Source organism: Amphimedon queenslandica, unplaced genomic scaffold, assembly GCF_000090795.2.
Source record: "Amphimedon queenslandica unplaced genomic scaffold, v1.1 AMPQUscaffold_13302, whole genome shotgun sequence".
In the NCBI taxonomy this organism is placed as follows: domain Eukaryota; kingdom Metazoa; phylum Porifera; class Demospongiae; order Haplosclerida; family Niphatidae; genus Amphimedon; species Amphimedon queenslandica.
Window position 1 is genome coordinate 2632 of NW_003546462.1, and position 26039 is coordinate 28670.

General features: G+C 35.1%; 6 protein-coding genes across 9 annotated transcripts; 3 read left to right on the plus strand and 3 right to left on the minus strand.

Moving 5' to 3' along the window:
- Nucleotides 1-658: 658 nt before the first annotated feature.
- On the minus strand, nt 659-2142 carry LOC100636586 (short-chain collagen C4-like). Of its 2 annotated transcripts, none has more exons than XM_019998891.1 (5): nt 1982-2142; nt 1885-1929; nt 1800-1832; nt 1692-1733; nt 659-1430 (listed from the first exon to the last, which is right to left on the minus strand). In XM_019998891.1, exons 1-5 carry the CDS (start codon nt 2046-2048, stop codon nt 814-816), a joined length of 804 nt encoding a protein of 267 aa, XP_019854450.1. In that variant the 5' UTR covers nt 2049-2142; the 3' UTR covers nt 659-813. The 2 variants fall into 2 exon arrangements, with proteins under 2 accessions (XP_019854450.1, XP_003388059.1); XM_003388011.2 differs by having other exon boundaries at nt 1692-1751; nt 1982-2141.
- A 508-nt stretch (nt 2143-2650) lies between these two features.
- LOC105313452 (gamma-aminobutyric acid type B receptor subunit 1-like) lies at nt 2651-9524 on the minus strand. Its single transcript, XM_011406897.2, has 16 exons — nt 9225-9524; nt 8900-9040; nt 8196-8366; nt 7776-7877; nt 7391-7456; nt 6002-6214; nt 5483-5764; nt 5254-5323; nt 5072-5152; nt 4324-4468; nt 4111-4255; nt 3952-4059; nt 3752-3895; nt 3311-3634; nt 2946-3116; nt 2651-2893 (listed from the first exon to the last, which is right to left on the minus strand). Exons 1-16 carry the CDS (start codon nt 9456-9458, stop codon nt 2792-2794), a joined length of 2499 nt encoding a protein of 832 aa, XP_011405199.1. The 5' UTR covers nt 9459-9524; the 3' UTR covers nt 2651-2791.
- A 40-nt stretch (nt 9525-9564) lies between these two features.
- On the plus strand, nt 9565-12703 carry LOC105313453 (uncharacterized MFS-type transporter C09D4.1-like). 3 transcript variants are annotated; one of them, XM_019998887.1, is made up of 9 exons: nt 9565-10021; nt 10252-10406; nt 10582-10789; nt 11291-11425; nt 11479-11653; nt 11920-12033; nt 12084-12189; nt 12358-12469; nt 12517-12703. In XM_019998887.1, exons 1-9 carry the CDS (start codon nt 9586-9588, stop codon nt 12567-12569), a joined length of 1494 nt encoding a protein of 497 aa, XP_019854446.1. In that variant the 5' UTR covers nt 9565-9585; the 3' UTR covers nt 12570-12703. The 3 variants fall into 3 exon arrangements, with proteins under 3 accessions (XP_019854446.1, XP_019854447.1, XP_019854449.1); XM_019998888.1 differs by having other exon boundaries at nt 9796-10029; XM_019998890.1 differs by having other exon boundaries at nt 9908-10025.
- A 78-nt stretch (nt 12704-12781) lies between these two features.
- LOC100636711 (titin homolog) lies at nt 12782-20982 on the plus strand. Its single transcript, XM_019998880.1, has 20 exons — nt 12782-12865; nt 12913-12937; nt 13045-13100; nt 13350-13400; nt 13529-13560; nt 13750-13802; nt 13891-14040; nt 14368-14436; nt 14539-14613; nt 15132-15437; nt 15501-17631; nt 17736-17875; nt 18073-19700; nt 19754-19851; nt 19993-20153; nt 20199-20263; nt 20316-20413; nt 20518-20592; nt 20658-20728; nt 20787-20982. The coding sequence occupies exons 1-20, from the start codon at nt 12816-12818 to the stop codon at nt 20811-20813; spliced, it is 5361 nt and encodes a 1786-aa protein (XP_019854439.1). The 5' UTR covers nt 12782-12815; the 3' UTR covers nt 20814-20982.
- Nucleotides 20983-21195: 213 nt separating this feature from the next.
- Nucleotides 21196-22170, minus strand: LOC100636460 (mitochondrial import inner membrane translocase subunit tim16-like). Its single transcript, XM_003388010.2, has 5 exons — nt 22135-22170; nt 22003-22087; nt 21628-21776; nt 21515-21580; nt 21196-21423 (listed from the first exon to the last, which is right to left on the minus strand). Exons 1-5 carry the CDS (start codon nt 22135-22137, stop codon nt 21322-21324), a joined length of 405 nt encoding a protein of 134 aa, XP_003388058.1. The 5' UTR covers nt 22138-22170; the 3' UTR covers nt 21196-21321.
- Nucleotides 22171-22194: 24 nt separating this feature from the next.
- On the plus strand, nt 22195-26016 carry LOC100636838 (calpain-15-like). Its single transcript, XM_019998870.1, has 12 exons — nt 22195-23108; nt 23339-23544; nt 23721-23790; nt 23902-24024; nt 24090-24246; nt 24350-24407; nt 24461-24580; nt 24643-24744; nt 24985-25146; nt 25273-25455; nt 25571-25757; nt 25819-26016. The coding sequence occupies exons 1-12, from the start codon at nt 22209-22211 to the stop codon at nt 26014-26016; spliced, it is 2466 nt and encodes an 821-aa protein (XP_019854429.1). The 5' UTR covers nt 22195-22208.
- Nucleotides 26017-26039: the final 23 nt, after the last annotated feature.

Consider the following 26039-nt stretch of genomic DNA (forward strand, 5'->3'; position numbering starts at 1 on the left):
CACAATAGGGAAAGTAACACATACACATAGATAAAACTATTCCCATCATATTGTTTTATCTTTGTTCTGTAGGGCTTTCCCTCTATTCCCATCATATTGAGGGAAAGCCCTACAGAACAAAACAAATAAAGAAATAGGAAAAGCTGGATTATATTATTATTATTATTATTATTATTATTATTATTATTATTATTATTATTATTATTATTATTATTATTGTTTAATTTTATTATTATTATTATTATTATTATTATTATTATTATTATTATTATTATTATTATTATTATTATTATTATTATTAAACAAAAGCAACAACAGCAGGAAAGTAAACAAGACAAAATGAAGAAAACACTGGACAAGCAAAGAGAGACAAAGAAAAAGAAATTAATAATAAAATAAAATCAAATGAAAATATAGTTCTGATTAAGTAGTTAATTTAAAAAACTGGGGTTGATACCATTTCCATCCTCCATACCAATCCCCCGCCATTTATGACTATTATTATTATTATTACTATTATTATTATCATTAAATTTTTTCTGTGGCCCTGATTGCCGCTTTTATAAATGTATATTAAATTTTATATGTGAACTTAATATGCTATTTTGTTGCAGCTGCATATCAGTATAACATATCTGATCTAAATAATTATTTTAAATGAGCTGCTAAAAAACTTTTTTCTAAAAAAACAAAAACTAACTTCAACAGAATTAATGACAACACATCAAAAAAAGTAAAAGTCCTAATATCAAAAAAGTCCTAAGTTTGTTGTCCGATGTCCGATATCCACAGTCCATAGTTGAATTGAGGCTTTTAGCGAGTGCAGATGGAGCAGGTTATAGCAATATTAGCATTGTAAGGACCACAAGGCATTCCCTGATTACACTTTGGCATCACAAAGTACAGCAGTGCACCATTTGTGTCGCTATTGCTGCCATGAATCTTCTCTCCAGCTTCATCAATGCATTCAAAAACTTGATTTCTTCGATGTCCTCTGTGATCTGCCATCAAGTAACCTCTGTACTCTTGGGTCCATGAGTCTGGACAGTTGATCCTACCAGGCAACTGCATTTTAGTAGATTTGTCAGGAACATAACACACAGCACAAGGGACATTCCAGTTGTGGTTACTCCAGATCTTGTTTTGTGATTCATACTCTGTTCCATACATGAAAGTATAGTGTCCAGGGTTTTGAGTGCTGAGATGTCCCACACCACTGGTTGGCATACACACAATGTTTGCTCCTCCTCCATGCTCATGATATCCACTGCCTCCAGCATATCCAGCATAGACTCTTTCTGCTCCACTTCTGCAAGTTGTCTTTCCCCAGCGAGTGTATACAACTCCACTGCCTCTGGAGTCATAATCTGGTGTAAGTGTTATGACAATTCCTTTATCAGTGAGTTTGAGGCCAATGTTCTGCTGTTCAGCTATACAATGCAATCATTCCATAATATCATGTTAAGCCCAACATACACAATGCAACATTTGTTGCTAATGTTGCATGCAATACAGTTTAAGGATTCAATGGAGCTTGCAACATGTTGCATGAAACAGGAAACAGTTCTATTTCATGCAACATGTTGCAAGCTCCATTGACTCCTGTATAAACTGTGTCGCATGCAACAAGTTGTTTGCAATAAATGTTGCATAGCGTATGGTGGGCTTAATACTGCATTGGTTGGTTATACCTTTATCATCTGTTGCCTCTGCTTCTGTATTAGTGGCCAATTCTGTATTAGTCACCAATTCTGTATTTCATAAGTTTTAAAAATTATTGCAAAGATAATTTGCAGTACCTGAATCAAGGTCATTAGTTTCCTTGAATTTACCTATAATACAACATTGCAGATGATAACTCAATCAAATACTAATTGTTCTTACCGTTTTCTGCAACATTAACTGATTCTTCATTATCTGTATCATCACCTGCAAAAAATTTTGAATTTTTCAAAAAAATGTTAATATATAATAATCTTACCAGTTCGAGTACAATAGCTGCTGCTGATCAAAAATGCAAAGAAAGCAACAAGCACGATCCTCTTCATTTTCAAATGATAGCAGTGATGTTATAGACCTAAAATTTTAGAATCTGATTCTGTTCCTTTAGTTGTCTATGTGTAAGTTGCCTCTGCTCTCCTCTTTATATAGGCCATCACTCAATCAGTGGGAGTACTTTGCATGGCATGCAATTTAATGAAGTACACTTTTATACTGCGGCAATTACATATTAACACACAGAACATATCTCTTTCTCAAATTACAATTTCCTTCTTGCTTTCCGCATGTTAATGGACAAGTACTAATTGACTAAGCTTGTCCAAAGTGGGAGGAAAAGTTCTATGGAATTCAAGTTCTTTAATGTTTCTGCTTGTATTCCCATTAAGAACATCACATTTAAATAGTGATCTACATGTGTAAGTAAAATAATCAATTAATACTGGTAATCAACAATAGCAAATAACAAATTACAATAGACCAGGCTTAGAAAGATATCACAAGTTTATGATCATCACCACGAATGTTATCAATCATGGGATTTATTATATTCCTAGTGATAGTCTCTGAGATGTGGCTGCACGTAGCAATGGTAGACTATTATTATGACATCTTCCATTGTTATGCCATGCAGCAAAACATTGCCTTTTTGAATGGGCATTTAACTAAATGTCCACTTCAAAATTGATACCTTTTAATAATAAAATTATTATTCCTGGATAAAATTATGGGTTTGAATAAAAACAGTTTAAAAACACCAAGACAATACTATATACTTATACATAGTGTCATTTCAGTTATTCGTCTCCACAATAGGCAAAGATACCATTGATGTCTCAATGAATGAAACTGATAATTTCCTGTCTCCATTTTCTGCATAAGTGCTACTTGAAGCCTAAAAAACATTCCGTATTGTTACAGCACTAGTTAAAAATGCATGTACGCACCCTTCTTCCGTCTAGTTGTGATTTCAACTCCATAACTTCATTTTGCAACCGGTCAATCTTCTCTTTATCACTCACTACTGTGAATGCTCCACTTTTTCCAAATTCAACTGTAGATGTGATCTGTGTGGTATCACACTTTTCTCCTTCAGGATCTTTATACAAGCGATACATCTATACAATAATAATAATGAAAAATCTCCTTGTTTTAATACCATTCAGTAACTATAATATGACTTGTATATAAAGGCTAGTTTGCAGGCAAGTGTACTTAAATCAAAAGTGTGTGCAATTTGACTTCAATGATTTGTTGATGCATGCTTTAAGCTAGAGTTAATATTGCAAATTTGTCTTTATTCATCACTCACTTTTGGTGCAAATATAACGAGTAAAATGGCAAAGGCAACAATCAGGAGACCAATATCATAAAGGACCTCATGAGTATTATAGAAACTAGAGAGAGCAAATGAGACTATGACCAGCTCCACCAGTACAATGCTAGTTATGTAAATGATGGTAGCAACCTCCTTGGAGTCATTGAGTATTTTGATACGGACTTTGCGTGTTTGCATAGCAAGAATGATGGCTATTATCTGAAGCATCCCAAGATAAATGTAGAGGAAAATGAGCCACACATAGGAAGCAGTAGTGAAGCAGTGGTAAACGTAATAATCTAATGGAACTCCTCTTTCCTAAAAATAAGAATTATTGTAATAAAATAACTTGGAGATCAGACAATATGAATTAGATTTTATAACGCAACCATTTATTCACAAATAAAAGCAATAGTCATAGTATAAAAAGCTCACATTAAACTTGTTGGAATTTTCTCTGTCGGACTCCAGTGAGAGCTTCAATCTTGTTTGAGGTATTGCAGAACCAATTATCAGTATAAATACCATACCTCCAGTTATCAATAGAATTATACCCATCAAATGCCAATCAGTAAGTATCTTTATGTGAACAGGTATAATTGATAATAATAATTTCTATTAGGATCACTTGTTACCTTCTTGTTTGGCGAAGGATTATGAAATATGTAATATATCCTCCACATTTTAGATAGGATTGTTCCAAAAGCAATTGTATAACCAATGAAATCAAGATATAAAGAAATCTACAAAAAGTATTGTAATTAATGAATCTTTATTGAGGCATAGTAACTTACATAACAAAATACTAGTCGAGTTGATTTAAATTCCTCTTCATTACTGGTATCAAATGGGAATGTGCGTAAAAATATAGACAAAAACACCATCGATGTTCCGGCAATGATGAAATAATTAAGATTAGGACTAATAAGCTTGATTAACCTATAACAGCATATATTTATAAGTAAGAGATTTAAGTATAATTTTTAGTTCTTTTTTTAATAACTCACTTTTTATTTCTGAAATAAAAGGTGAATATTAGACAGATGGCACAAAATACAAGCCCGACAAAACTGATTGTATAAAAAATGACAACTAGCGAGGCATGAAATGTAGAGATTATTCGAATAGGAGTGCCATCTGATGGAACACCATCTGAAAATAGAAAATAAATAAAAAATATATAGCATGTAAAGGTTTATGTTAAGTTAATAAAATGTATAGATAAGAGTTTCCTACAAGACTTTAGCATATAGTGTTCAGTGAGTTTTTAAAGTTCCTCAAAAATTGGGAAAGTCCCTGTATAATAGTACATGGTCATGGGCCAAATTTTGCCAAAAATGAAAAGGAGAGAGTTCTTCATTTTTATTGCATTTTCTGATGCATATACATGTACTTATGTTGCGTAGAAAGTTTGAAGTGATTCCAATCAAAATTAGATTTTTTACGAATTTTTAAAATTACTCCAAAATCGGTTAAAAGTCCCTGTACTATAGTACAGGATCATGGGCCAAATTTTGCCAAAAATTAAAAGGAGAGAATTCTCAATTTTTATTACATTTTCTGATGCATATACATGTACTTATGTTGCGTAGAAAGTTTGAAGTGATTCCGATCAAATTTGAATTTTTTATGAATTTTAAAAGTTTCTCTAAAAGCCGTACACTAATCATGTAAGGATTATTGTAAGCTTATGAAGCTCATACATTTTAGTTCAGTTAAACATGCTTTCAGGGAAAATCTGAGACATAGTTATACCTGGAAATACTGTTTCGGTATTTTGATTGTTTAAGTAAATGAATTCATCTTGAAACCAACTAGCCACAAGGAGCTGCTCATCTAATGAAAATTAAAATTAAAATAAAAGTAAAAATAATAATTAAAATAACATATATTGTTATATCTGCACAACGTAACTCAGCACATTAAAAGTAACTCACTGTTTCTTATCTGATAGATCCTAGTTCTACTATTAGGTCTAATACCATCTTCATCAAAACTAACATTTCCCTATAGAATAAGTAAAAATAAAAGTGGTTCTTGGCTCATAAAAGAGACAAGAATATTTTACTATCACTATCACCCAAGAGTAGATTCTACTCTTGCTAAGTGATCATCTTTTATAAAAATGCTTCCATTACAATGTATGCGTGTGTTTCATAGTCTTACTGATAATCCTTCAAAGCTGGTCCTTCCAAGCTCATATCTTATGACACAAGAGGTAGTTGTTATCGTATTGCTCCATTGATCCAATGGAGTCAGTGTACCATTACAATCAGGGCCTGGGCCTTGACCTTCTGCTATTCTTTTTGCTGTTTTATCAAGAGCCAGTGCTAGTGACCACGTGGCATCATAAGCCATGTGTGCCACATAGGTAGGTTGGAAATTGCGATAAGACGAATTAGACGAATTAAGTCTGGCATTGTATAAGGCATAGAAATCATTGTAAGACTAAGAGAGAAGGGAAAGAAAAGAAAAGAGTATAAAGTGGGTGAATATGCATAAGAAAAAAGAGTAGTACTACATGTATATCTTCCTGGCTACAACTAGTACATATTTTACAACTAACTATGTTCATTAACATAGCTCTCCCACCTAATTTTGTCTGTACTACAAACCATCATGCAACAAAACATTATTAATAGTAACAGTAATAGACATATGTACATGCATCTTGTAACAACTTACAAGATCCCCGATGACTCTCTTTGTTACATTGGTATTAATAGGATACTGCTGTACAGCCAATGCTCCATTAAGTACTGAATATAGTTGATCACTTGTACATGCGAATGGATCATTTGGTGTCTCAGTAGATGGTATGGTCCACCACTGATTGCTGTACCATCCGTACAATATCCAAGCATATTTTCTCCTATCTGTAAGTCTTCTTTTATAAGCCTGTAAAGAATTAATTCACATAATATGAGATTCATAAAGGAATTATATACATGCACATCATGGTGCTTACAATAAAAGTTATCTTAGCTAAATCAGCAGTACATAATAATAAGAACATTTTGTAATGGTGTCCCAATTGGTACAAGCCTATACAAAAGTACCTCCCACCTCTGTATTAAGGACAGGTATACTGGTCCTTATAATTACATATAACTGCTCATTAGTAAGTGATGTTATTTGCATCATAAGGCTATAACAAAGGATTACTAAGACTACATACAATGCCTGGAATGCCTTATCAATACTGTAAACGCCACGACACATAAACAATTGTAATGATGGTATTTCCCTCTCAGCATTATGTAATTTAGGAAGGCCATATAGCCTTAATTACATCATACTACTGGATAAAATATTGACAGGAATTCAGTAATTTTATTGACAAAACAGCCAATCTAGAATCTTTCATTTATTATGCTTAATCTCCATAATTAGGGTTTCAAATGACTAAATTAAATTGAAGTCCTTGGGAGAAATTGCCAAAAAAACTCCCATTATTATTGTAAGGTTGCAATCTGGTTGCATCTGGTTCATTGTTGTTGCTTTTCATGTATCTAATAATTGTTTCTTTGAGCCAAAGAATAGCTCAGCATATTACTATGATAATTATGAAGTTATCATTTTCAACTTCCTAATCACGGGGCTCAAGTTACATACCCTCACACTCATAACAGTATCATTCATCAACAACTGTACTGCAGTTACTGCTAATTTGTGACTTCATTTCATTATTCTTCACTACATTAAGCACTCAAAGCCAGAGCCCACCAACATGAAGTAAATTCGATAAAATTCAATTTTAAGTGTCTAGGCTTGTGCTTTTGACGTGGTTTGGGCAGCATGTTGCATGAAGTATGGAGAGTACCTTAATTTCATGCAACATGCACAACAAATTAACCACAATTACCCACAAACACAAGAAATAATGGTGCATGGTATTGCTGACTGAGGTCAACAACAACAACAACAACAACAACAACAACAACAACAACAACAACAACAACAACAACAACAACAAGCTGCCCATGCAGCTAGCATAAAGCTAAGTTATGATCACAAAATAAATCATGAGTTAATTCATTGAACTAACTCTGGCTACAAATCTTATAATCTTACCTCACATATGACTTGTCTTGCTTTAGGCTCCCACATGTTCAAGAAAAAGATCCTTCCAGACTCAGGCTATTAAAGGAAAAAGTATTTAAAATCAACATATTTGAGAAGAATAAAAGGTAGTTTCCTTTAGGAGATTACAGTTTACATAAGCACAGAAGTGTGAACCACATTGTTATCCAACCCAAGAGACCTTTTTCAAATGGTGGTGTATAAAAATGAGACTGCATTACATTAAATTACAATAACATTTATCTTCATTTATCATATAAAATTTTTGAAGGGGCCAACATGCCCCCCTACTGTGTTTGGTAACATAAATAATACACTACAAAAACTTAAATTTGAAAATATTACTTTATTTTTGTAGCAAGCAAATTACACTTACAAATAGATCAGAAATGTTAGCAGGATCTTCATCAGATTCAAAGCTAATCTTCGTAGCAACAATTGACTTTGTATTCAGTAGTTCAATGAGTGACTCTTCAGTCTAATGAATATAGCACAGAATAAAAGTATACATACAAGTACATATAAGTATGGTGATAGTAAAATGTTTAATTAGGTTGAGCAAACAATTAATTTGTTATGAGTTTATCATTAGATTCAATGGGGGTGATTAAGCTTTGGTAGCTTGTGCAATAAACATAACATTTACTCCAAAAATGGCCATAGGTCACTTATATGTGATCATTATTATGAAGTGAGGCATAATGCATGTGCATGTAAACATGATAATTACATCATTGCACATGTACAGGTTGCATAATAGTAATGATAATTGAATAAAAGCAGGCACCAAACATACTTCAGTAAATAGTGTTACTTTCTCAGTAATAATGACAACTCTACTCCACTCATAATGAGTCATGATCGCTGCTATTCCTGGAATATAGTTGCTCTCGGATACGTAGATTTGGAAATAGTTCTTAAAACGATTGCGGTCTCTTAGATGGACTGATGACGAGGAATAAGAGACCTGGAGAAAGTGATAATTAATTTATTATCATCATCATCAAGAAGTATAATTGAGATCATGATTCAAGATGAACTATAAGATGGCTTCTGCTTTCATACAAAAAAAGAAGCCAATTAGTACGTGAGTAACGTACGCTAAATAGCAAAAATATTTGGCAAGAGCTACTGGTAGGGAAATAAAAAGTGGAAGGAAAAGGTAGGTAGAAGGTTGAAGTGAAACAATTACTCATGGAAGACTACCAGTGTTTGTAAATTATTTTTAATAATCAAATGCTGCAATTTGCACAGTTCAGTAAGCTGATGGGCTGTTTGTTTAATATAACTACACAATGCAAGAACACACCTCAATTTAGACAGCCCCTTTGTAGCTCAGTTGCTAATCATGCTACGGTTAAGTTATCATTTCTACAATCCAGAGTAGTACTCATGTTACAACATAGCTCAGATAACAATAACTAGCAGTGATCATTAAAGCTACAAGAAGTTATGTTATTACGTTATTATTTATTTGCGAGTGTTTGTGTATATACTGACTTGAGAGAGACCCCAGAATGGTCCGATTTCAGCTACCGGATCTGTAGCAACCGAACAGCCTGAGCCTATTACTGCAAGGAAGTTGGAACAAGGGGCAGTTATCTGGGAGAGAAATTCAGATAGCGATGGTGTCCTAAGACACTGAAATAAAAAGAAAAATAATGAGAGAGAAAGAGCTATAGAATAATATTTATTACAGTAATCATAAAGTAGTCAGCAGCTAGGGTAAGCTAAAGGCATTTAAAGTCTAATCAACTTCCATTATCAAATCATGTCAAATCAATGAGCCATGTAACTCGATCTTTACCATCATACCCAGCTATACCTGTGAGTCGACTGCGTCTGAGTAGCTCAGAGTAAAGTTTGAAAGGAGAGAAGAGTTGCTGTTGATCCTTTCCAGTGCCATGTCGACTCCAACCAAACTGCTGTAAGTGTTAAAGGAGCTTCCATTACTAGCCATAAATAAGAACTGGAGTTCATCAGGTTCGTGACTGCAATTGAGCTGAGCATTGGCGGTAATGATAAAGGCTAGCAAGGAGAAGAAGAGAAAGAAATTCATTGTGTCGCTAGGCTGTAGAAAAAATGACTGGAATCACATTCACATCCACTGTTGCTTTGGTTGCTTGCTTGCATTTTTAATGTTAAATCCGCCCACGTGAGTTGATGATCCACACCTATCCTCCAAAATGTCGTTAGAAAATCAACAACTGTTACAAGAGGAGCGACAAGGCCTCGAACAAGCTCCCCTCCTGATCAGAAGCATGTCCAGCAACTCTCCAGACGCAACAAGCCGGATTAGGACCATACAAAATGCTCCGGAGGGTAATGCAGGGAAACTTAAGACGTACAAGAGGAGATGGTTCGTATTGGGAGTCTTCATGTCTCACATGATCTCTAACAACATGGTCTGGATCAGTTTCTCCCCCATCTCAACTATAGCACAGTGCTACTATGGAGTCTCACTCTTTTGGATTAATGCTCTCTCATGGGTTTACATGTTAACGTACGCACTGTTTTCACTACCGGCTGTTTGGTTCTTGGAAAAGGGAGGTCTCAAATGGACCGGGTTGATAGGGGCAACGTTAAATGCAGCTGGATCCTGGCTACGGTTTGCTGGAACACGTATGTATGTATGTTTACAATTACTGGAATATTGTATAGTTGTTTTAATGTGCATTTAGATGGTATATCTTTTTTGGAATTTTATAATTATCATTCTAGTTTTAGTTAAGTCTGATACTTGCATCTTTAAAAACATTCCAATTTTAATGATAAACAAACAAAGCATAGACAACAGTTTATTATTATTTTAGACAATAATAAAACATGTCGCATTTTTTGTATTCCTGCAGATCCTCAAATGTTTTGGCTCCTTTTTCTCGGGCAGACGGTAACCTCAGCCACTTATCTGATGGAGAACAATGGCTGCTCCAAAATGTCAGCAATATGGTTTCCACCACGTGAAAGAACCATAGCTACTACTCTATACTCTGTCATAGCATCACAAGTAAGAGAGAGAGAGAGGGGGGGGGGAGAAAGAGACAAAAAGAAAGAGAGAAAAAATGAGGGAAAAAGAGAAGGACAACTATCTAAGGCAGAAATAAAAGGTTTATTGATGAAAAGAAAAGTACATGTACATACATTCTATAAACTATTAAACTTATTTATTCTAATCTTTATAGTTTGGAGTCTTAATTGGACTTCTTGTTGGCCCCCTAGTGGTAACTGGTGGAGGAACAAGCTACACTAATGATATCTGTAATAATACTATTACCATCAATAGTACTGCATTGGATAGGCAGCCTTGGGAGAGCACAGTATACAATCAGCTATTCTACTACATGCTGGCACAGGCTATTCTAACCACACTGGTAATACCACTGACTTACAGTGAGTGGATTTTTAAACTAGCAAGCATGATTTATTTGAATGCTGATTTATTCTGAAATGTATTTTTATCAGTGATTGAAAGCTCGTGTAGATCTCAATGTGTGTGAAACATTTGAGTGACTTTAAAAATTTGTAAAAAATCCAATTTTGATCGGAATCAGCTTAAACTTTCTATGCAACATAAGTACATGTATATGTATCAGGAAATGTAATAAAAATTAAAAATTCTCTTCTTTTCATTTTTGGTAAAATTTGGCCCGGGACCCTGTACTATAGTACAGGGATTTTGACCCGATTTTGGAGCAACTTTAAAATTTCATAAAAATAACAATTTCGATTGAAATCAGCTCAAACTTTCTACACAACATAAGTACATGTATATGTATCAGGAAATAATATGAAAATGGAAAAATTTTTACTTGTAAATTTTGACTAAATTTGGCCCGATGCATTTAAATTGGCTTCTACTGTACAAACTCCTCATTATCATTTCTTTATTAGTTCTACCTGAAGCTCCGCCTACTCCGCCAAGTGTCACTGCACCACGCAACAGCAAAAAAACCCAGACTCCATTTTTACGATTACTAAAGACTGCTTTAAGCAATGTCTACTTTGATATATTCCTAATAGCTACTGGTAAAGATACACACTCATTAATACTATTAATAATAATACTCTGTATTTTATAGCTATATTATCTTCAGCTGGTGCGTCATATGTCACAGTTTTTCAAGAGGTTCTTCATAATGCCGGCTATGAGAAGTACCAAAACGTTATTGGATATTTAGGTTCTAGCATGATGGTGGCAGCCATCATTGGCCTGCTGGTTATTGGTAAATGGATCGACTACACCAGAAGATACTAGTAAGATTACATTAAATAATACTAACGTTGAATGTTGGTAGGATCTTATTGTAGCAATTTTAGCTAATATTAAGCTGCTATTTTAAACAGTTGATGCATTAATAAATACTTTCAAAAATAAAAGATAAATAAAATAAAAGATCTGACTATAATATTGCCAGTGAGCATGTCTTTGTTAATGATAATGTATGTGGACACAACTCTTGATTTATAATAGGATAATTGCTGTATCTCAATGCTTACAGTGTTCTTCTTCCTCAATATAGTGCAACTGTCATATTTGCATCATTCTCTTCTGTACTTATTACACTAACTCTCTCTCTGCTGATCCAATTCAAGCTATTGTTCTACTTAATTTTTATTACAGGCACACTTGTAAGGTACGAGAAAAATAAAGAAAATCATTTTTTTAAATAATAAATTTTTCCAGCTGCTCAATGAGTTTGCTTGGAGGCATTACATTTGAATATGCAGTAGAAATGACCTATCCACTACCTGAAAGTATATCTGCTGGACTACTGAACCTGTTCAATCAAGTAAGTAAGAATGCTATGCCGTGTTACACCTACAGGACACTTGCAAAAAAATTGTATTTGAATCTTCAAATTTTAGTTGATTAAAAAAAATTTTACCCTTGCTCGCTTTAATTTTTGAGTGTTTTAAAACCACACTTATTGTTATAATTGTGTTGCTATTTCTTATAGATAATGGGTATAGTAATGGTGATTGCAGTGGGTCAGCTAGTGCAGCATAAACTAGCCATGTATGGTAACTATGTATTCACTGGGCTACTACTGCTTGCTAGTATCATTGTTGGTAAGTAGACAAAGTCAAATGATGAGGATTTTATTTTTTTATTTTAGTTTTTGTTCGTCCAACACTTCGTAGAGTTAAAGTTGAAAATGACACGACTTGAGATGCTTTATCACTTAAAATTTTAAAGTCATAATGTCTGTGTGTAATAATAAAATTATTGATAATAACAATAAGACAAAAACATGATCGAACAGTTAATAAGTTTTAATCTTTAAAATAGCTTTATATCTGCAAGACTTTAGAAAATGTAATGATAATATCAGTATCATGGCTTCCCACGCATTGATTAAGTTGTGTGGGCGTGAGGTTAGTATAGTAGGCGGAGTCTATTTTTAAAGGCGGGAAGATGTCGGCAAACAACAACTCTGGAGCAGGCAAGGGATTGCCTCTTGCTAGGTAGGTATTCCTCCATTTAACTATAAAACATCCTCTTTTTGTAATAGGAAACGAACTGATAGGAGATCATCAGTAAGTCTACTAGCCTGTCTCCAGCAGAGAGAAATCTTAGTCTTTGTTTTGTTTTGAATCTTGCTGTCCATTAAGACTTCATATCTTCCTGTTCTTATTCTTTATAGATATTGAAGCCCTCAAAGTCAGATGCCCTCTCTTCATCTATATTGGCAGATAAAAGGTAATTAAAATTATTTATTAATTTGTTGTAATACAAAGTCTTCATTACATGTACATGTACATATATGTATCAAGTTACATGTATATGTATTGTTAATTCATACTTTGGGAATTGGGCATCTATTCTGGTTTAATGTGTATTATATGCAGGTTATGCTGAAATTTTATGGGATGTGTTTACTTTACATGTATAATTGTACATACATGTATATGAATTTTATTTATTTATTTATTTTATAATTTTTTGTAGAGGACAGATGGAGAAGAGAAGAGTTAGCTTTAATCAGAATATCCTCGTCAAGTATGTAACAATTATTCATTTATTCATTGCAATACAAATACATGTACATGTACATAGTTCGTGTGAATATACTAACCAATGAACCATATACTGTACTGTGTACTCCTTCACTGTGTTCTATCTATTAGGGAGTTTGCGAAACAAAAGGAAAAGAAACAGAGTAAGTGTACATGTACATGTAATAGCTAGTCTAGCCTATACCTTCTCCTATCTTTAGTCTGTTTGACATGTTGTGTACATGTACATGTATCTTGAGTTATAGTTATAATTTATTGTAGTCTATTATATGTACTACATCTACATGTATTGTTTCATTTGTTTATTTATTTGTTGTTGTTTCTGTTTTTAGATGACTCTGTCGAATCTTCGGGTTCAGAGACTTCGGCCACTAACCTCTCTAAAGTAAATTATTAAATTATGATTATTAAATTATATTGTTGTTATTATCATTATTATTTATTATTATTTATTATTATTATTATTTTGTTAGGTGTATGAGACCCAAGCCAACGAGTCCTTCTTCCAAATCTCCACTCCAACCATCGGAGCTAAGAAGAGACGCATCACTGGGCTACCTGATCGACTCTCTATCATTCCTCAAGCATATAAACCGGACCTTGAAGACGACCTTGAGTTTGAGGTATTGTGTATAGTCTGATATTAGATGCTGTATAACTAGTACAAATGTGTATCATTTAGTACATGTATATACTATAGCATTATATTAATGATATAGTTAAATTAGCACAATTTTTAAAAGTAATTGGAACCACAGTACATCTATATGAGGAGCGTTGATTTGATGTAACACTATATCCCAGCTAGTATGGATAGTGTCTTTAGCACTTCTTTTAAGTTATTATGCTGGGTAGCCTTGAAGTCTTTCCATGATGTATATGTACCTTATTGTAGTGCTATAGACATGATGTGTAGTTAACAACTTATCATTCATTTTGTGTGTGTCTAGCCTTATGCTGAAGAGAGTCCAGGAATTACAGAAAAAGGTGCCATCATAGAACAACCACCTCAGCAGCAGGTTAGCTAATGTACATTGTTTCTTATTAGTTTCACAAGTATTATATTACGTAGCAGGCTTAAATTATAATCTATGCTGTTTTTACTTGTTTTTTTGTTGTAGTCTTTCATTGGGGGAGAGATCAGTGATAAGGAGAATCAGGAGCAGATACTGGAACCAGAACCAGTACAGCAGCAGGTGTGAATGAACTTAATTTGTTTGTACTTTAATATTATTACATTTTTTGATACATATTGATGTACTTATGCTGTGTAGAAAGTTTGAACTGATTCCGACTTCAATTTTTCAAGTTACAGCCATTTGAAGAAATGGGCCAAAATCTGAAAAGTTCCCTGTACTATAGCCCATGGTTTTTTCCAAAAAATGGCTCCGAAATCACCCCCAATTTTTATTACATTTTCTGATGCATATTGATGTCCTTATGCTGTGTAGCAAGTTTAAGTCGATTCCGACTTCAATTTTTCAAGTTACAGCCATTTGAAGAAATGGGCCAAAATCTGAAAAGTTCCCTGTACTATAGCCCATGGTTTTTTCCGAAAAATGGCTCCGAAATCACCCTCAATTTTTATTACATTTTCTGATACATATTGATGTCCTTATGCTGTGTAGAAAGTTTGAGCTGATTCCGACTTCAATTTTTCAAGTTATGGCCATTAGAATTAATCCCACTTATACCTGTTCCTAATGGTTTATAGGTTGATCCTGTACCTCTTACTTGTAATCCTGACCAGTTCCTTCAAGCATCAGTTGTTACCATCAACCAATCAGTGGATATGAGCCTTACTTTAGGAGCTACCTCAGTTCAGCTGCAGTTAGGATCATCTAAAGACTCCAGTGAGCCCAAGACTGATGCACATGGACCAGCTGGTACCATCAACCAGTCAGAAGACATGAGCTTGACATTAGGGGCCACTTCATATACTACTTCAGTTCAGTTACCTAAGACTGATGCACATGTATCAGGAGGAGCACCTGATGGCCCTACACAGCAGCAACAACAAGTAATGAATATAAAATCCACAATTATTATATTTGTATATACTTACTGGATCTTATAATTTCAGGTCTTTGAAGAGGAGTCTTTGTCTAAACCAGAGAAGGATCAGGAAGGGCCGGTCCCTGTAGCTTCAGTTCAAGCTATTCAACAAGAAGAAGAGAGGCACCATGTTTCTGTAACCAAACCTACACGTATTGATGAGCAGCAACTCTCTCCTAAGTTCTGCTATGACTCCCCAGTAGTAGATAATATGGATTATAAGAATATGGATACTCCAGTACCGATATCACCTGACAGCATTTCCAATACTTATAAAGCTAATAATAATGATGGTAGTTATTGTGCGAATTCTGATTCCTCGCTCGATGTCACATGTCACGATAAATCAATGTTTTCTCATGCTGGGGGTACACTCCTCAGTGGAGATATGTCCATGACGTATGACGATTCTAATATATTTGACGTATCTGATGGTGACTGTATTCCTAAGGGACCCAGTGAAGCTATCCAGCAACATCTTCCTCCTACCACTTCTCATTTACCAGTTACAACTGGTAACACTTCATCAAATAAAGCGGACAATCCTTCACATACCAGTATTGTACATCCACCAGTTACTGCTCCTGCTAGCACACGTGTTGAGTCTTTTCTTCAAAACCTTCCCCCAAGTACTCAAAACTTAGCGCAGACACTAGAAACCTTACCTCCTCCCCCAATGACTAGTGGGCCAGTGGTCGCTGCTCCTGTATCATCATCAGATATCAGTCAGAGATTGCCTTCTCCCCCTCCATCTCTCACACAATCAGTTGACATGTCATTAGTGACCCCTACTGGATCCTTTTGTATGCCAATTGAGAAAAATGTTCCCCTTCCATCAACTTCACAAATAATGGCAGCTCCTCATGCTTCTGTCATGGAAGATCTACCTCTTCCTATAATGGCCCCTCCTGATAATGTCCATTCTTCTATTAGACAAGATATATCTCTTCCTATAGTCAATACTTCAGTAGCTCCTACTTATACTAGTCTACACTCTCAGGTCAATACCTCAGTAGGTCCTACTAATGGCCGCCACTCTCACTCATTCAAAGCTGCAGTAGACAGCAAGTCAGGCAGTACTACATCAGGAGAGAAGACATCTAAATTGCCAGCAGCTCTGTCTCTTATTCCTGATACTGACAGTCGTACAGCTCCCATTTCTACAGCTAATACATCAATAGGTTCTACTAGTCAGACTTATGCTCAGATACACAGTATGGATATACAGGTTACTGTAGAGCCTCCTACTCAATTAGCTGCTCCAGATCAATCTTTCACTTCTGCTGATAGTGAGCATAATGTTAGTCATCCTCCTCCTCCTCTTGAAGCTGTAGCTGCTCCTGATGATAATAAATCTTATAACATTAAGAATCGTACTATAGAGAAGATCCCTCATCTTCCTAAATCTCCTCTTTGTATCTCTCACTCAGCTAATGTGTCTTCAGTGGAGTCTACTAGTAATGATACTAACAAGAAGCAACTTCCACTTCCTTTTGCATTAACCGATACGTCAGTACCTAATATTGAAGATGAGGCTGAGCCTCCTATAGAAGCTAATATTGAGAAGCAACCTTGCAATACATCTGCAGTTGCTCCTAGTGTACATCCTATTGAGAATAAGGCTGGCCCTCCTCATACACCATCAGTAATTGTCGCTCCTAATGATTCAATGGCTTCCACTAGTACTCATCAAACTGAAGCATCAGTGAGTACAGCTCACAGTGAAGTTGCTGATCTTATACATCATTCCTTCAATGTCTCTGCTGGTCAGAAGCACCCCAGTAGCTCCTCTACTATAGCTGTGTCTAAAAAGTTAGCCATCACTCCTAAATCAGGCACTAGGACCATGTCAGGACTCAAGTCTCCTTATATGCCTGACTATAGTGGCCCTAATACTTATGTACAGCAGCGGACTGGTAGCTTAAAGAAGACAAAAGAACAGCAACTCAGTAGTAGTCTAAAGAAACCTAAAGTACAGCGAAGAACAAACGAGCCTCTTTCAAGGTCCATGCAATTGAGGTCATCGTCCACAGGAAAGAAGCAACAGTCAATGGATCCCATTAGGCCATCAATACAACATGGCCAGAGATCAATGGAGTCCTCATATCAACAGGAACAAGTCTCTAGACCTTCTACTAGAGCTTCTCTTAATAGAACCGGTGAGATACTGTCCTTTCCTTTTCACAATACTGCTTCTCATTATGTACATGCATGTACTATTTTTTATTTTATTATTATTTATTTATTTATTTATTACTATTAGGTGTCTCTGATACAAGAAGTACTTCTACATTCATAGTACAACCAGCAGCAGTTCTTGTACCTGAACCAGATGAAGAATGTATTGAGGAAGAGGAACCAAATGACAGGACATTTGTAATTCACACTAGTTCTCTCCATCAGGTACAGTATAATAATAATGATAATATACTGTTATAGCTATAATTGCATGTTTGTGTAAGAAGAATGCTCACTGAATTAAAGAGAAACACTATACTGAAAATGATAGTGATATCCTTGCATGCTATAATGTACATTTGTATAATAGCTCATAATATTTTTCAATTATAAATTTATTATTTATTCTTGCATTATTATAGTCTGCACAATTGGATGGTTCTCCTGAGCTTGATGACACTGTTGTCCTAGAGCAAAGCAATAAAGATACAAACTGGATCAACGAAGTCTCCGAAATTGATTTTGTCGAGAACACTCCAGCAAGCAACACTCCAGTCCCTCGCCGGTACTTGACTCGTAGCGCCAGTAAAACTGGTTCACCTCGTCCTACTAGTGCTAGTAAGATACCCAAACTGACCCCACGTAGGGCAAAAGGCCAGTCTGCTAGTAAAGCAAGTAAAGCTAGACTGGAGCGAATAGCAACTGGTATGGCAGCACTGCAGGATGATACACTTAGCACTGGTAGAAAGTTTGATGATTCACTTCATATACACACACCTGAGATTCTTGTATTGGATGAAACTGTCAATCAGACAACTTTCATGGAAGGAGATGATTTGTTAGATTCTACTGTGGCCTCTTCATCTACTGGTACTGACTTTCTTAAAAGAATAGTTGTGGCTGCTAATGCAAATGAAACTATAAACTTAGTGGAAGAGTATGAGAAGCAGGAGAAGGAGAGAGAGAAGGAAAGGAAGAGGAAAGAAGAACTCCAGAGATTAGAAGAGGAGAGAAAGGAGGAAGAATTAAAAAGATTGGAAGAGGAGAGAAGGAGAAAGGAAGAGCTTGAAGAATTGGAAGAGGAAAGGAAGAGAAAAGAAGAGCTTGAGAGATTGGAGGAGGAAAGGAAGAAGGAACAAGAACTTAAAAGATTGGAGGAGGAGAGGAGGAGAAAGGAAGAGCTTAAAAGATTGGAGGAGGAAAGGAAGAAGGAAGAAGAACTTAAAAGATTGGAAGAGGAGAGGAGGAGAAAGGAAGAGCTTAAAAGATTGGAGGAGGAGGAGGAGAGAAAGAAGGAAGAAGAGAGACTGGAGGTGGAACGAAAAAATCAAGAAGAAGCAAAAAGACTTGAAGATGAGAGGAAGAGACTGGAAGAGCTTGCACTTTTAGAAGAAGAAAGGAAGAAAAGAGAAGAGAATGAAAGGCTAGAACAAGAACAACTGAGGCTTGAGGAAGAAAAAAGAAAGAGAGAGGAAGATGAACGTCAACGATTAGAAGAGGAAAAGAGAAGAGAAGAAGAGAGAAAGAAGAGAGAAGAGAATGAAAGGCAACTGAGACTAGAAGAAGAAGAACGTCAACGATTAGAAGAGGAAAGAAAGAGAGAGGAAGAGGAGAGACAGCGACAGGAAGAAGAACGTGAACAATTAGAAGAGCAAAGAAGAAGAGAAGAAGAGCAAAAGAAAAGAGAAGAGAATGAAAGATTAGAACAAGAGCGACTGAGGCTTGAGGAAGAAGAAATAAAAAGACAAGAAGAAGAACGTCAGCGGTTAGAAGAGGAAAGGAGAAGGGAAGAAGAAGAGAGAAAGAGACAAGAGGTTCTTAACAAGCGGATAGAGGAGGAGAGACAAAGACGGAGACAAGAGGAAAGTAGAAGACAAGAGGAGAGCAGGAGACAAGAAGAAGAAAGAGAAGAAGAAGGAAAGGATGACGACACAACTACACAAGAGAGAGGAGAAAAGTGTGCAGTTAGTGAAGAATCTAAAGTGATTGAGACAAACTCAGTTCAACCTTCAATCCTCTTCATTGATGTCTTAAGGAGAGTAGAAAGAAAGTAATAACCGAATTATTATTTATTGTAATTGTTGTGTGTTGTGTTATGCGCAGGGTAACATCAGTTTTTGATATGATCAATTTAAGGCTACTTGATGATGGACCAAGATTCAAGAAAGACTTGAAACACCTTCATGGAGTAGCCTATTCATGTAAGCCACCCATGTACATATAGGAAGGATATTAGACAGAAATGGAGACCTTTATATTATGATACCTATTACAATAGAGATAAGATTGCTGTCTAATTTTTATTCCTGTTATACCATTAGTTAATTGTGATATTTTTGTAGCTCTTTTGGTTATTCGTTGTATGCTAAACTATGCAAGATCCAGTAGCCTACAGTCACCTCATTGCAATATAGTGATACCTGATACTGCCCCTGGTCTGTTCCCTAATGGCAATGATGGATCTGGATCAATGGAAGAGAAGGAGGAATGGGTCAAGAATCTAGTAAGAGATGTAGTTTAATGTATTATTATCATTATTATTTTATAGCTACAAGTGATGGATTACTATATTAATGGATTAATGAAGAAAAGCATCAAAGAGACATATGAACAGTAAGCTATACTCCATCATAATGTCCTTATACTTATTCCTCTCCTCCTGCAGACATTATGAATGGAAGGTATCATTTTGGTGCAACGAGTATGCGGATATTGTATTCAAGAAGAGAAATATAAAACTAAGAGTGAATCTAAGCACTAAAGGTAAAACCTAGTACCTGTCAAGTTATTATAATATAATGAATTCAAGTTTTTTATATACATGTACTTGTGATTGATATAAGAACATTTTGTCATTTTTTGTTCAGGGATACTTCCTTCTCGAACTTGGGCTGTTCATCGCTGTCAGAAGATTGATTCTATTCACTTTTCGTCACTAACTGGTATGGAACCGAACTAGCATTATTATTATTATTATTATTATTATTATTATTATTATATTTTATAGAAGATGCAAAAGTAGAACAGTTTCAAACACACAATTTTAAGCACAACTCCACAATTTGGGATATACCAATGGTATGGATACTATAATATTTAGTGAGGTATTATACTATTGTGACATTTTCTACTGTAGTTGATCCAGGAAGTCTTGCAGATTTAAAGCCATTTTAAAGATTAGAACTTTACAGTTATTAGCCGTCGAGATCATGTTTTTGTCTTATAATTAATGTTATTATCAATTTATTAATATTATTGCACACAGACATTATAAGTATAAAATTTTAAGTGATAAAACATCTCAAATTATGTCACTTTCAACTTCGACTCTACAAAGTGCTGGACAAACAAAAACTAAAATTAAAAAAACAATTTTCCTCATTATTTGACTTAGTCTACTTACCAACAATGATACTAGCAAGCAGTAGTAACCCAGTGAATACATAGTTACCAAACATGGTTAGTTTATGCTGCACTAGCTGACCCACTGAGATGACCATCACTATACCCATTATCCACCAGCAAATATTAGTTAGATACTCATATTATCTTCATTAATTTCTATTCTGTAATGGAATTGCATGGACAAGTGGAGTACATGAACAAATAAACATAAAACAATAAATATAATAATAATACAATACAGTGATAATAATAAATTATAATGGTAATCATTGCTTTTCTTCAGACTCAGAGTTTGTTCCGTCAGTTATTTTATCAACAAAAATCTCCTGATCTATTTCATATTCTATCCTCTCTTTAGCTCTTACCACCTATTAGATTGAAAATAGTTTTAAATTTTGTGAATGAAAGTAGTTCAATTTTTTGCTAAAGCAGGACTATTTTAGAAGATTTTTTATGTACCTTTGATTGCAAATAGAAGGAACCTCCTTGTGATTTATCATTTGCTTTAAATAGATGCTCATAATTCTGAAGGACATCAAAATACAGCAACTAGCAATCAATTTCTAACATACTTTTCTGATAGCTTCAAGATTTTCCAAATCGTCGACACTTAATATACTTTTAGCTTCTTGGAGTGATAGTCCGGTATAAGTACTGGCTTTTGCTGCTTTGTTGGCATCTCTGCCTGCCTCAGTAGCAGCTTTCCTAGCAGCTGCAGTTGCTGTAAGAAATAATAATAAAATATAAGAACTAAGAGGGTATTATAATTAATGTACAATGAATTCATTAGCATTAAAACATGACCAACAATTAAAAATGGTGGACGAGAGTAAAGTCACTAAAGTGACAATAAAAAGAAAGTAATTGATATACCATATATACTTGATTAATGAGGAGTTGTGTTATGATGTAAATTCAATTAGTGATTACATCATCATTACAAATACCTTGATATTCTTGTTTTAGTGCTTGAGTAAAAGCTCTAGCGACGGCTTGACCACCTAATACTATGATTTGTGCTAAGAAACGAGCCTAAAGAAGCAAAATAAAACAGAAAAATCATTAACATCAAAAAGTACCATATTGCCTTGTGGGCGGAGTTGAAGTAATAAAGTAGGCGTGGTTTACGTTTGAGCCACACCCATTTGCTAAAATGGCAAGTGCAATGACATGGACATGTACATCTTGTACATACGAGAATCAGTTAAAATCTCAATACTGCTCCATGTGTAATGAAGAAAGGAGCTTTAAAGATAGTGATCCTATGAAAAGGAGGCAGAAGAGAACAAAGAAAGAAGATGAAGAGGAAATAGGTCCTGAAGTTACAGTCATGGATCGACTGTCATCTTTCTCTAGATCTCTCTTTCGTTTGAAGAGCAGCCATTGGAGCTGCCCTGGATGTACTTATAAAAACAACGAGGCTGATACTCAATGCGCAGTGTGTGGGCATGATAAACCAATTGATGTTAAACAATCTAAAGATGACAGGCAATCTAATGACACTAACACTGGTAGTATTACCAGTAGCATCAGCAATGGGATCAGCTCTGGCTTCAAAAAACTTAAGAAACTTTTTGAGCCAGAGCCTGAAGTAACAGTAACAGGATGGACATGCAGGAAATGTACTTTTGTCAATCATCCTGATTTACTGGAGTGTGAGCAGTGTGGATCAACAGGGCGGCGGCATCCACTGAGTTTAGATCATATACTACCAACAGACGACGGCGAAGTATTATTTGGCGATCCAGCTGTGCTTAGAGAATTAATAAATAAATTAGAGAATAGTCCACTTAATGAATATTCATTAGAGGAGACAGATAAATGGGTGTGTCCGGCTTGTACATATCATAATAAAGGAGGTGAAAGGTGTGGCGTATGTGAACGACGGCGGACCATTGTCACACCTTTAAGTCTATCTACTGATGTACCTAACAAGTTAGATCTAGTACGACAGATTAGCAGTGACCAATCTCAGAGTGTTAAAGAGATAGAGGAGCTTATGGAGGATTATGCTCGTAGGGTGGAGAAGAGCATTGTTGCTCAACAAAAGAAAGTGAGGGGTAGTATATTATATGTACATGAATGTCATTGTTGACTTTCCATTAAAAATGACAATTTGGAAATAAGTCAGTAATTAATACACAAATCCATGTACATGTAAATGATTAAAGTTTTATAGTTTTGATCTCAAATTTCATAAAACTATTGCACAATGTACACGTAACTCAATTTGTTGCTATTTTATGTGCAAGAAAGTGTTCATGATAAGTTCTTGTTTTATAGTTAAAAGAGCCATTCATTGATCCTGATTTCCCCCACTCCCCTCGATCGCTTTATATTAATCCAAAGATCCCAATATCTCGCTGGGATGTCATTAGTAAGTGGTCCAGACCAGCTGATATACGTCTTGACAGAAGACATGGTACCTGGTGTGTGTTTAGGGATCCTAAACCTGACGACATTGCACAAGGAATGCTAGGAGATTGCTGGTTAGTAAACACATGGCACATGCAGTAATTCTGATTGGCATCAATGAGAAGCAAGTTTTGTGAACCATGTGAAGATTCCCTTTTTGACATCTTCACCTATGGGGAGATATCCTTGCATACCGTTATTTTAAAGATAATTCCAGTGTAATATATAATTTTACTTTTATTATTGCTAGGTTTCTTAGTGCACTTGCAGTGATTGCAGAAGTACCTGAATTATTGCAGAAAATTCTTATAACAAAAGAAGTATGATGAATAAAATCAAAATATAATTGAAGTTTTTATACTCTATACCCTATCTTTTCCAGTGCATAATATCTTCATTCCAAATTATCACACTTCTTATTCTTGCTTTAGTTTTGTCCTCAAGGTGTTTATTTGGTAAAACTGTGTCGTGATGGACTCTGGCAGACCATACTAGTCGATGACTATTTCCCTGTTACTGCAGATTTTTGGAGTAATCAACTAGTTTTTTCAAAAGTAAGTAACAGTGTAAACCTCTTACAATCTTACATCACCTCTTCTTGTTTTTTCTGTTCTTCAAGGCTCGTAGAGGACAGCTATGGGTTCCTCTGATAGAGAAAGCAATGGCTAAGATGTATGGATCATATGAATCACTTGATGGTGGCACCATCATTAGTGGTCTCTCAGTATTGACTGGGTATCCTTGCGATGTGATACACTTAAGAGCTCATCATGCAGGTACTATAACTGCAGACTATTGTCCTTTAAATGTGTTTGAAGATTTAATCTTATTGCATATAATGATTAATAATATACTTTTTTATGTTATGTATGAATGTAGATGAGGAAGTTGAGCAAGAGCTTGTGTGGGCTAAACTCCTGAGTTTTAAAGAATCCAAGTATGAAGTTTTAAATTTGAAATTTAAACAATGTATTTATGTATTTATGACAGGTTTCCAATGGCAGCTTCTAGCAGTCCAGTTGATCCAACCGAATCCATTGATACTGAACTTGGTATTCAACCATTTCATGCTTATTCTATATTAGACATAAAACAGATTGGAACTGAGAGGTAGGGTACATAGTACAGTACATTCAAGCATCATTCATTCATTTTTTGTGTTATTCTTTTAGTGTTGTAGTGTTGAGAGATCCATGGGGTCACACTAAACCAGGTAGGGAATGGAGAGAATCTGAACCTGGAACTTTCATGATCGGATCAAACCATCTCTTCAAGTTAGTCGAAAAGCAGGAATTCATTTAGAAAGTCCTAAATAGCATTTTTGGTTGCCTGCCGAAAAATTGGCAAAATGTTTATGTATGGATTATGCAGCATGTACAGTCAATCCACAATTTTCCAAATAATATTTAAAACATCCTTCATTTATTATAAAAAGATTGAAATTATGATTATTTTGCTTATAGCTCTATTGTTTTTCCTCGTCTTTTCCTTCTTCCCTGTAAACTTTTGCTCAGATACTTTTCTCATGTTGATGTGTGCTACTATCATCCTGACTGGCACAGTATTCGTGTCAAAGGTCAATTCCCACGTCATGCCCCATCACATCTTGAAGTACTCACTTTTCAAACCTTTGAACCAACGGAGGTCAAAATATGCCTCTATCAACCCTCATACAGGTAGTATAATAATACATGTACATGTATTATTTGGTTGGCTAGTTGCTATAATTTTGAATGGTAGAATTGATTGCAGCCATAGAAATATGTTTTATCATATTAATTATGTATTTCATAAATTCATAGAGGCTGTAGGGAAGAGAGTTATAAGAAGGTGGATATATTGCTGCTACTGGTACGGTATGATGACAGAGGGGGATCACTGGATAAACTTGAAGGATCATTACCATTCCCTTCCGAGTGTATTACCACTAGCAAACATAATATGACCTCAGTGGTCACCTGTTCTGCAATTCTTAATCCAGGAAGGTACTATAGTACAAGCCAAATTTTTGCCAAAAATGAAAAATTGGAGAATTCTTTATTTTTATTATTTTTTTCTGATACAAGTATCTGTATAACAGTAACTTCTATTTGTATATAGGTATTCTGTTATACCATTGAGTTTTAAGAATTGGCATGCAACTTTGTCACACGAGAGTCCTGTCCCATATGTCATAGGATTGTTTTCTGCTAAAGTGATTGAATGGGTTGAACGGGCACCCACTAAACCAGGGTATCTGTCTGAATCACTGTTCCTGTTGGCTAGGAAGGAAGGGACACTCAGAAGTGTAAGTTATTTTTTGTACTCATACAGTAGTATTCTATTCAATTTTATCTTTCGTTGCTTAGTTTAATCATCACTTAAAGTTGTACGATGTTCATATTTCTCGCTCCCTTTGGTTTGTTGTGATTGAGAATCATGACAAGTTCTACCACTACAGAATATCCATAGACTTTACTGGCACAATCAATCTCAAACTATCAAGAAATGGTCTTCAGATAGATGACTACATACCACCTCAGCATAGGTTAGATTATCAACTATAAAGTTATTGATATTATTATCAATA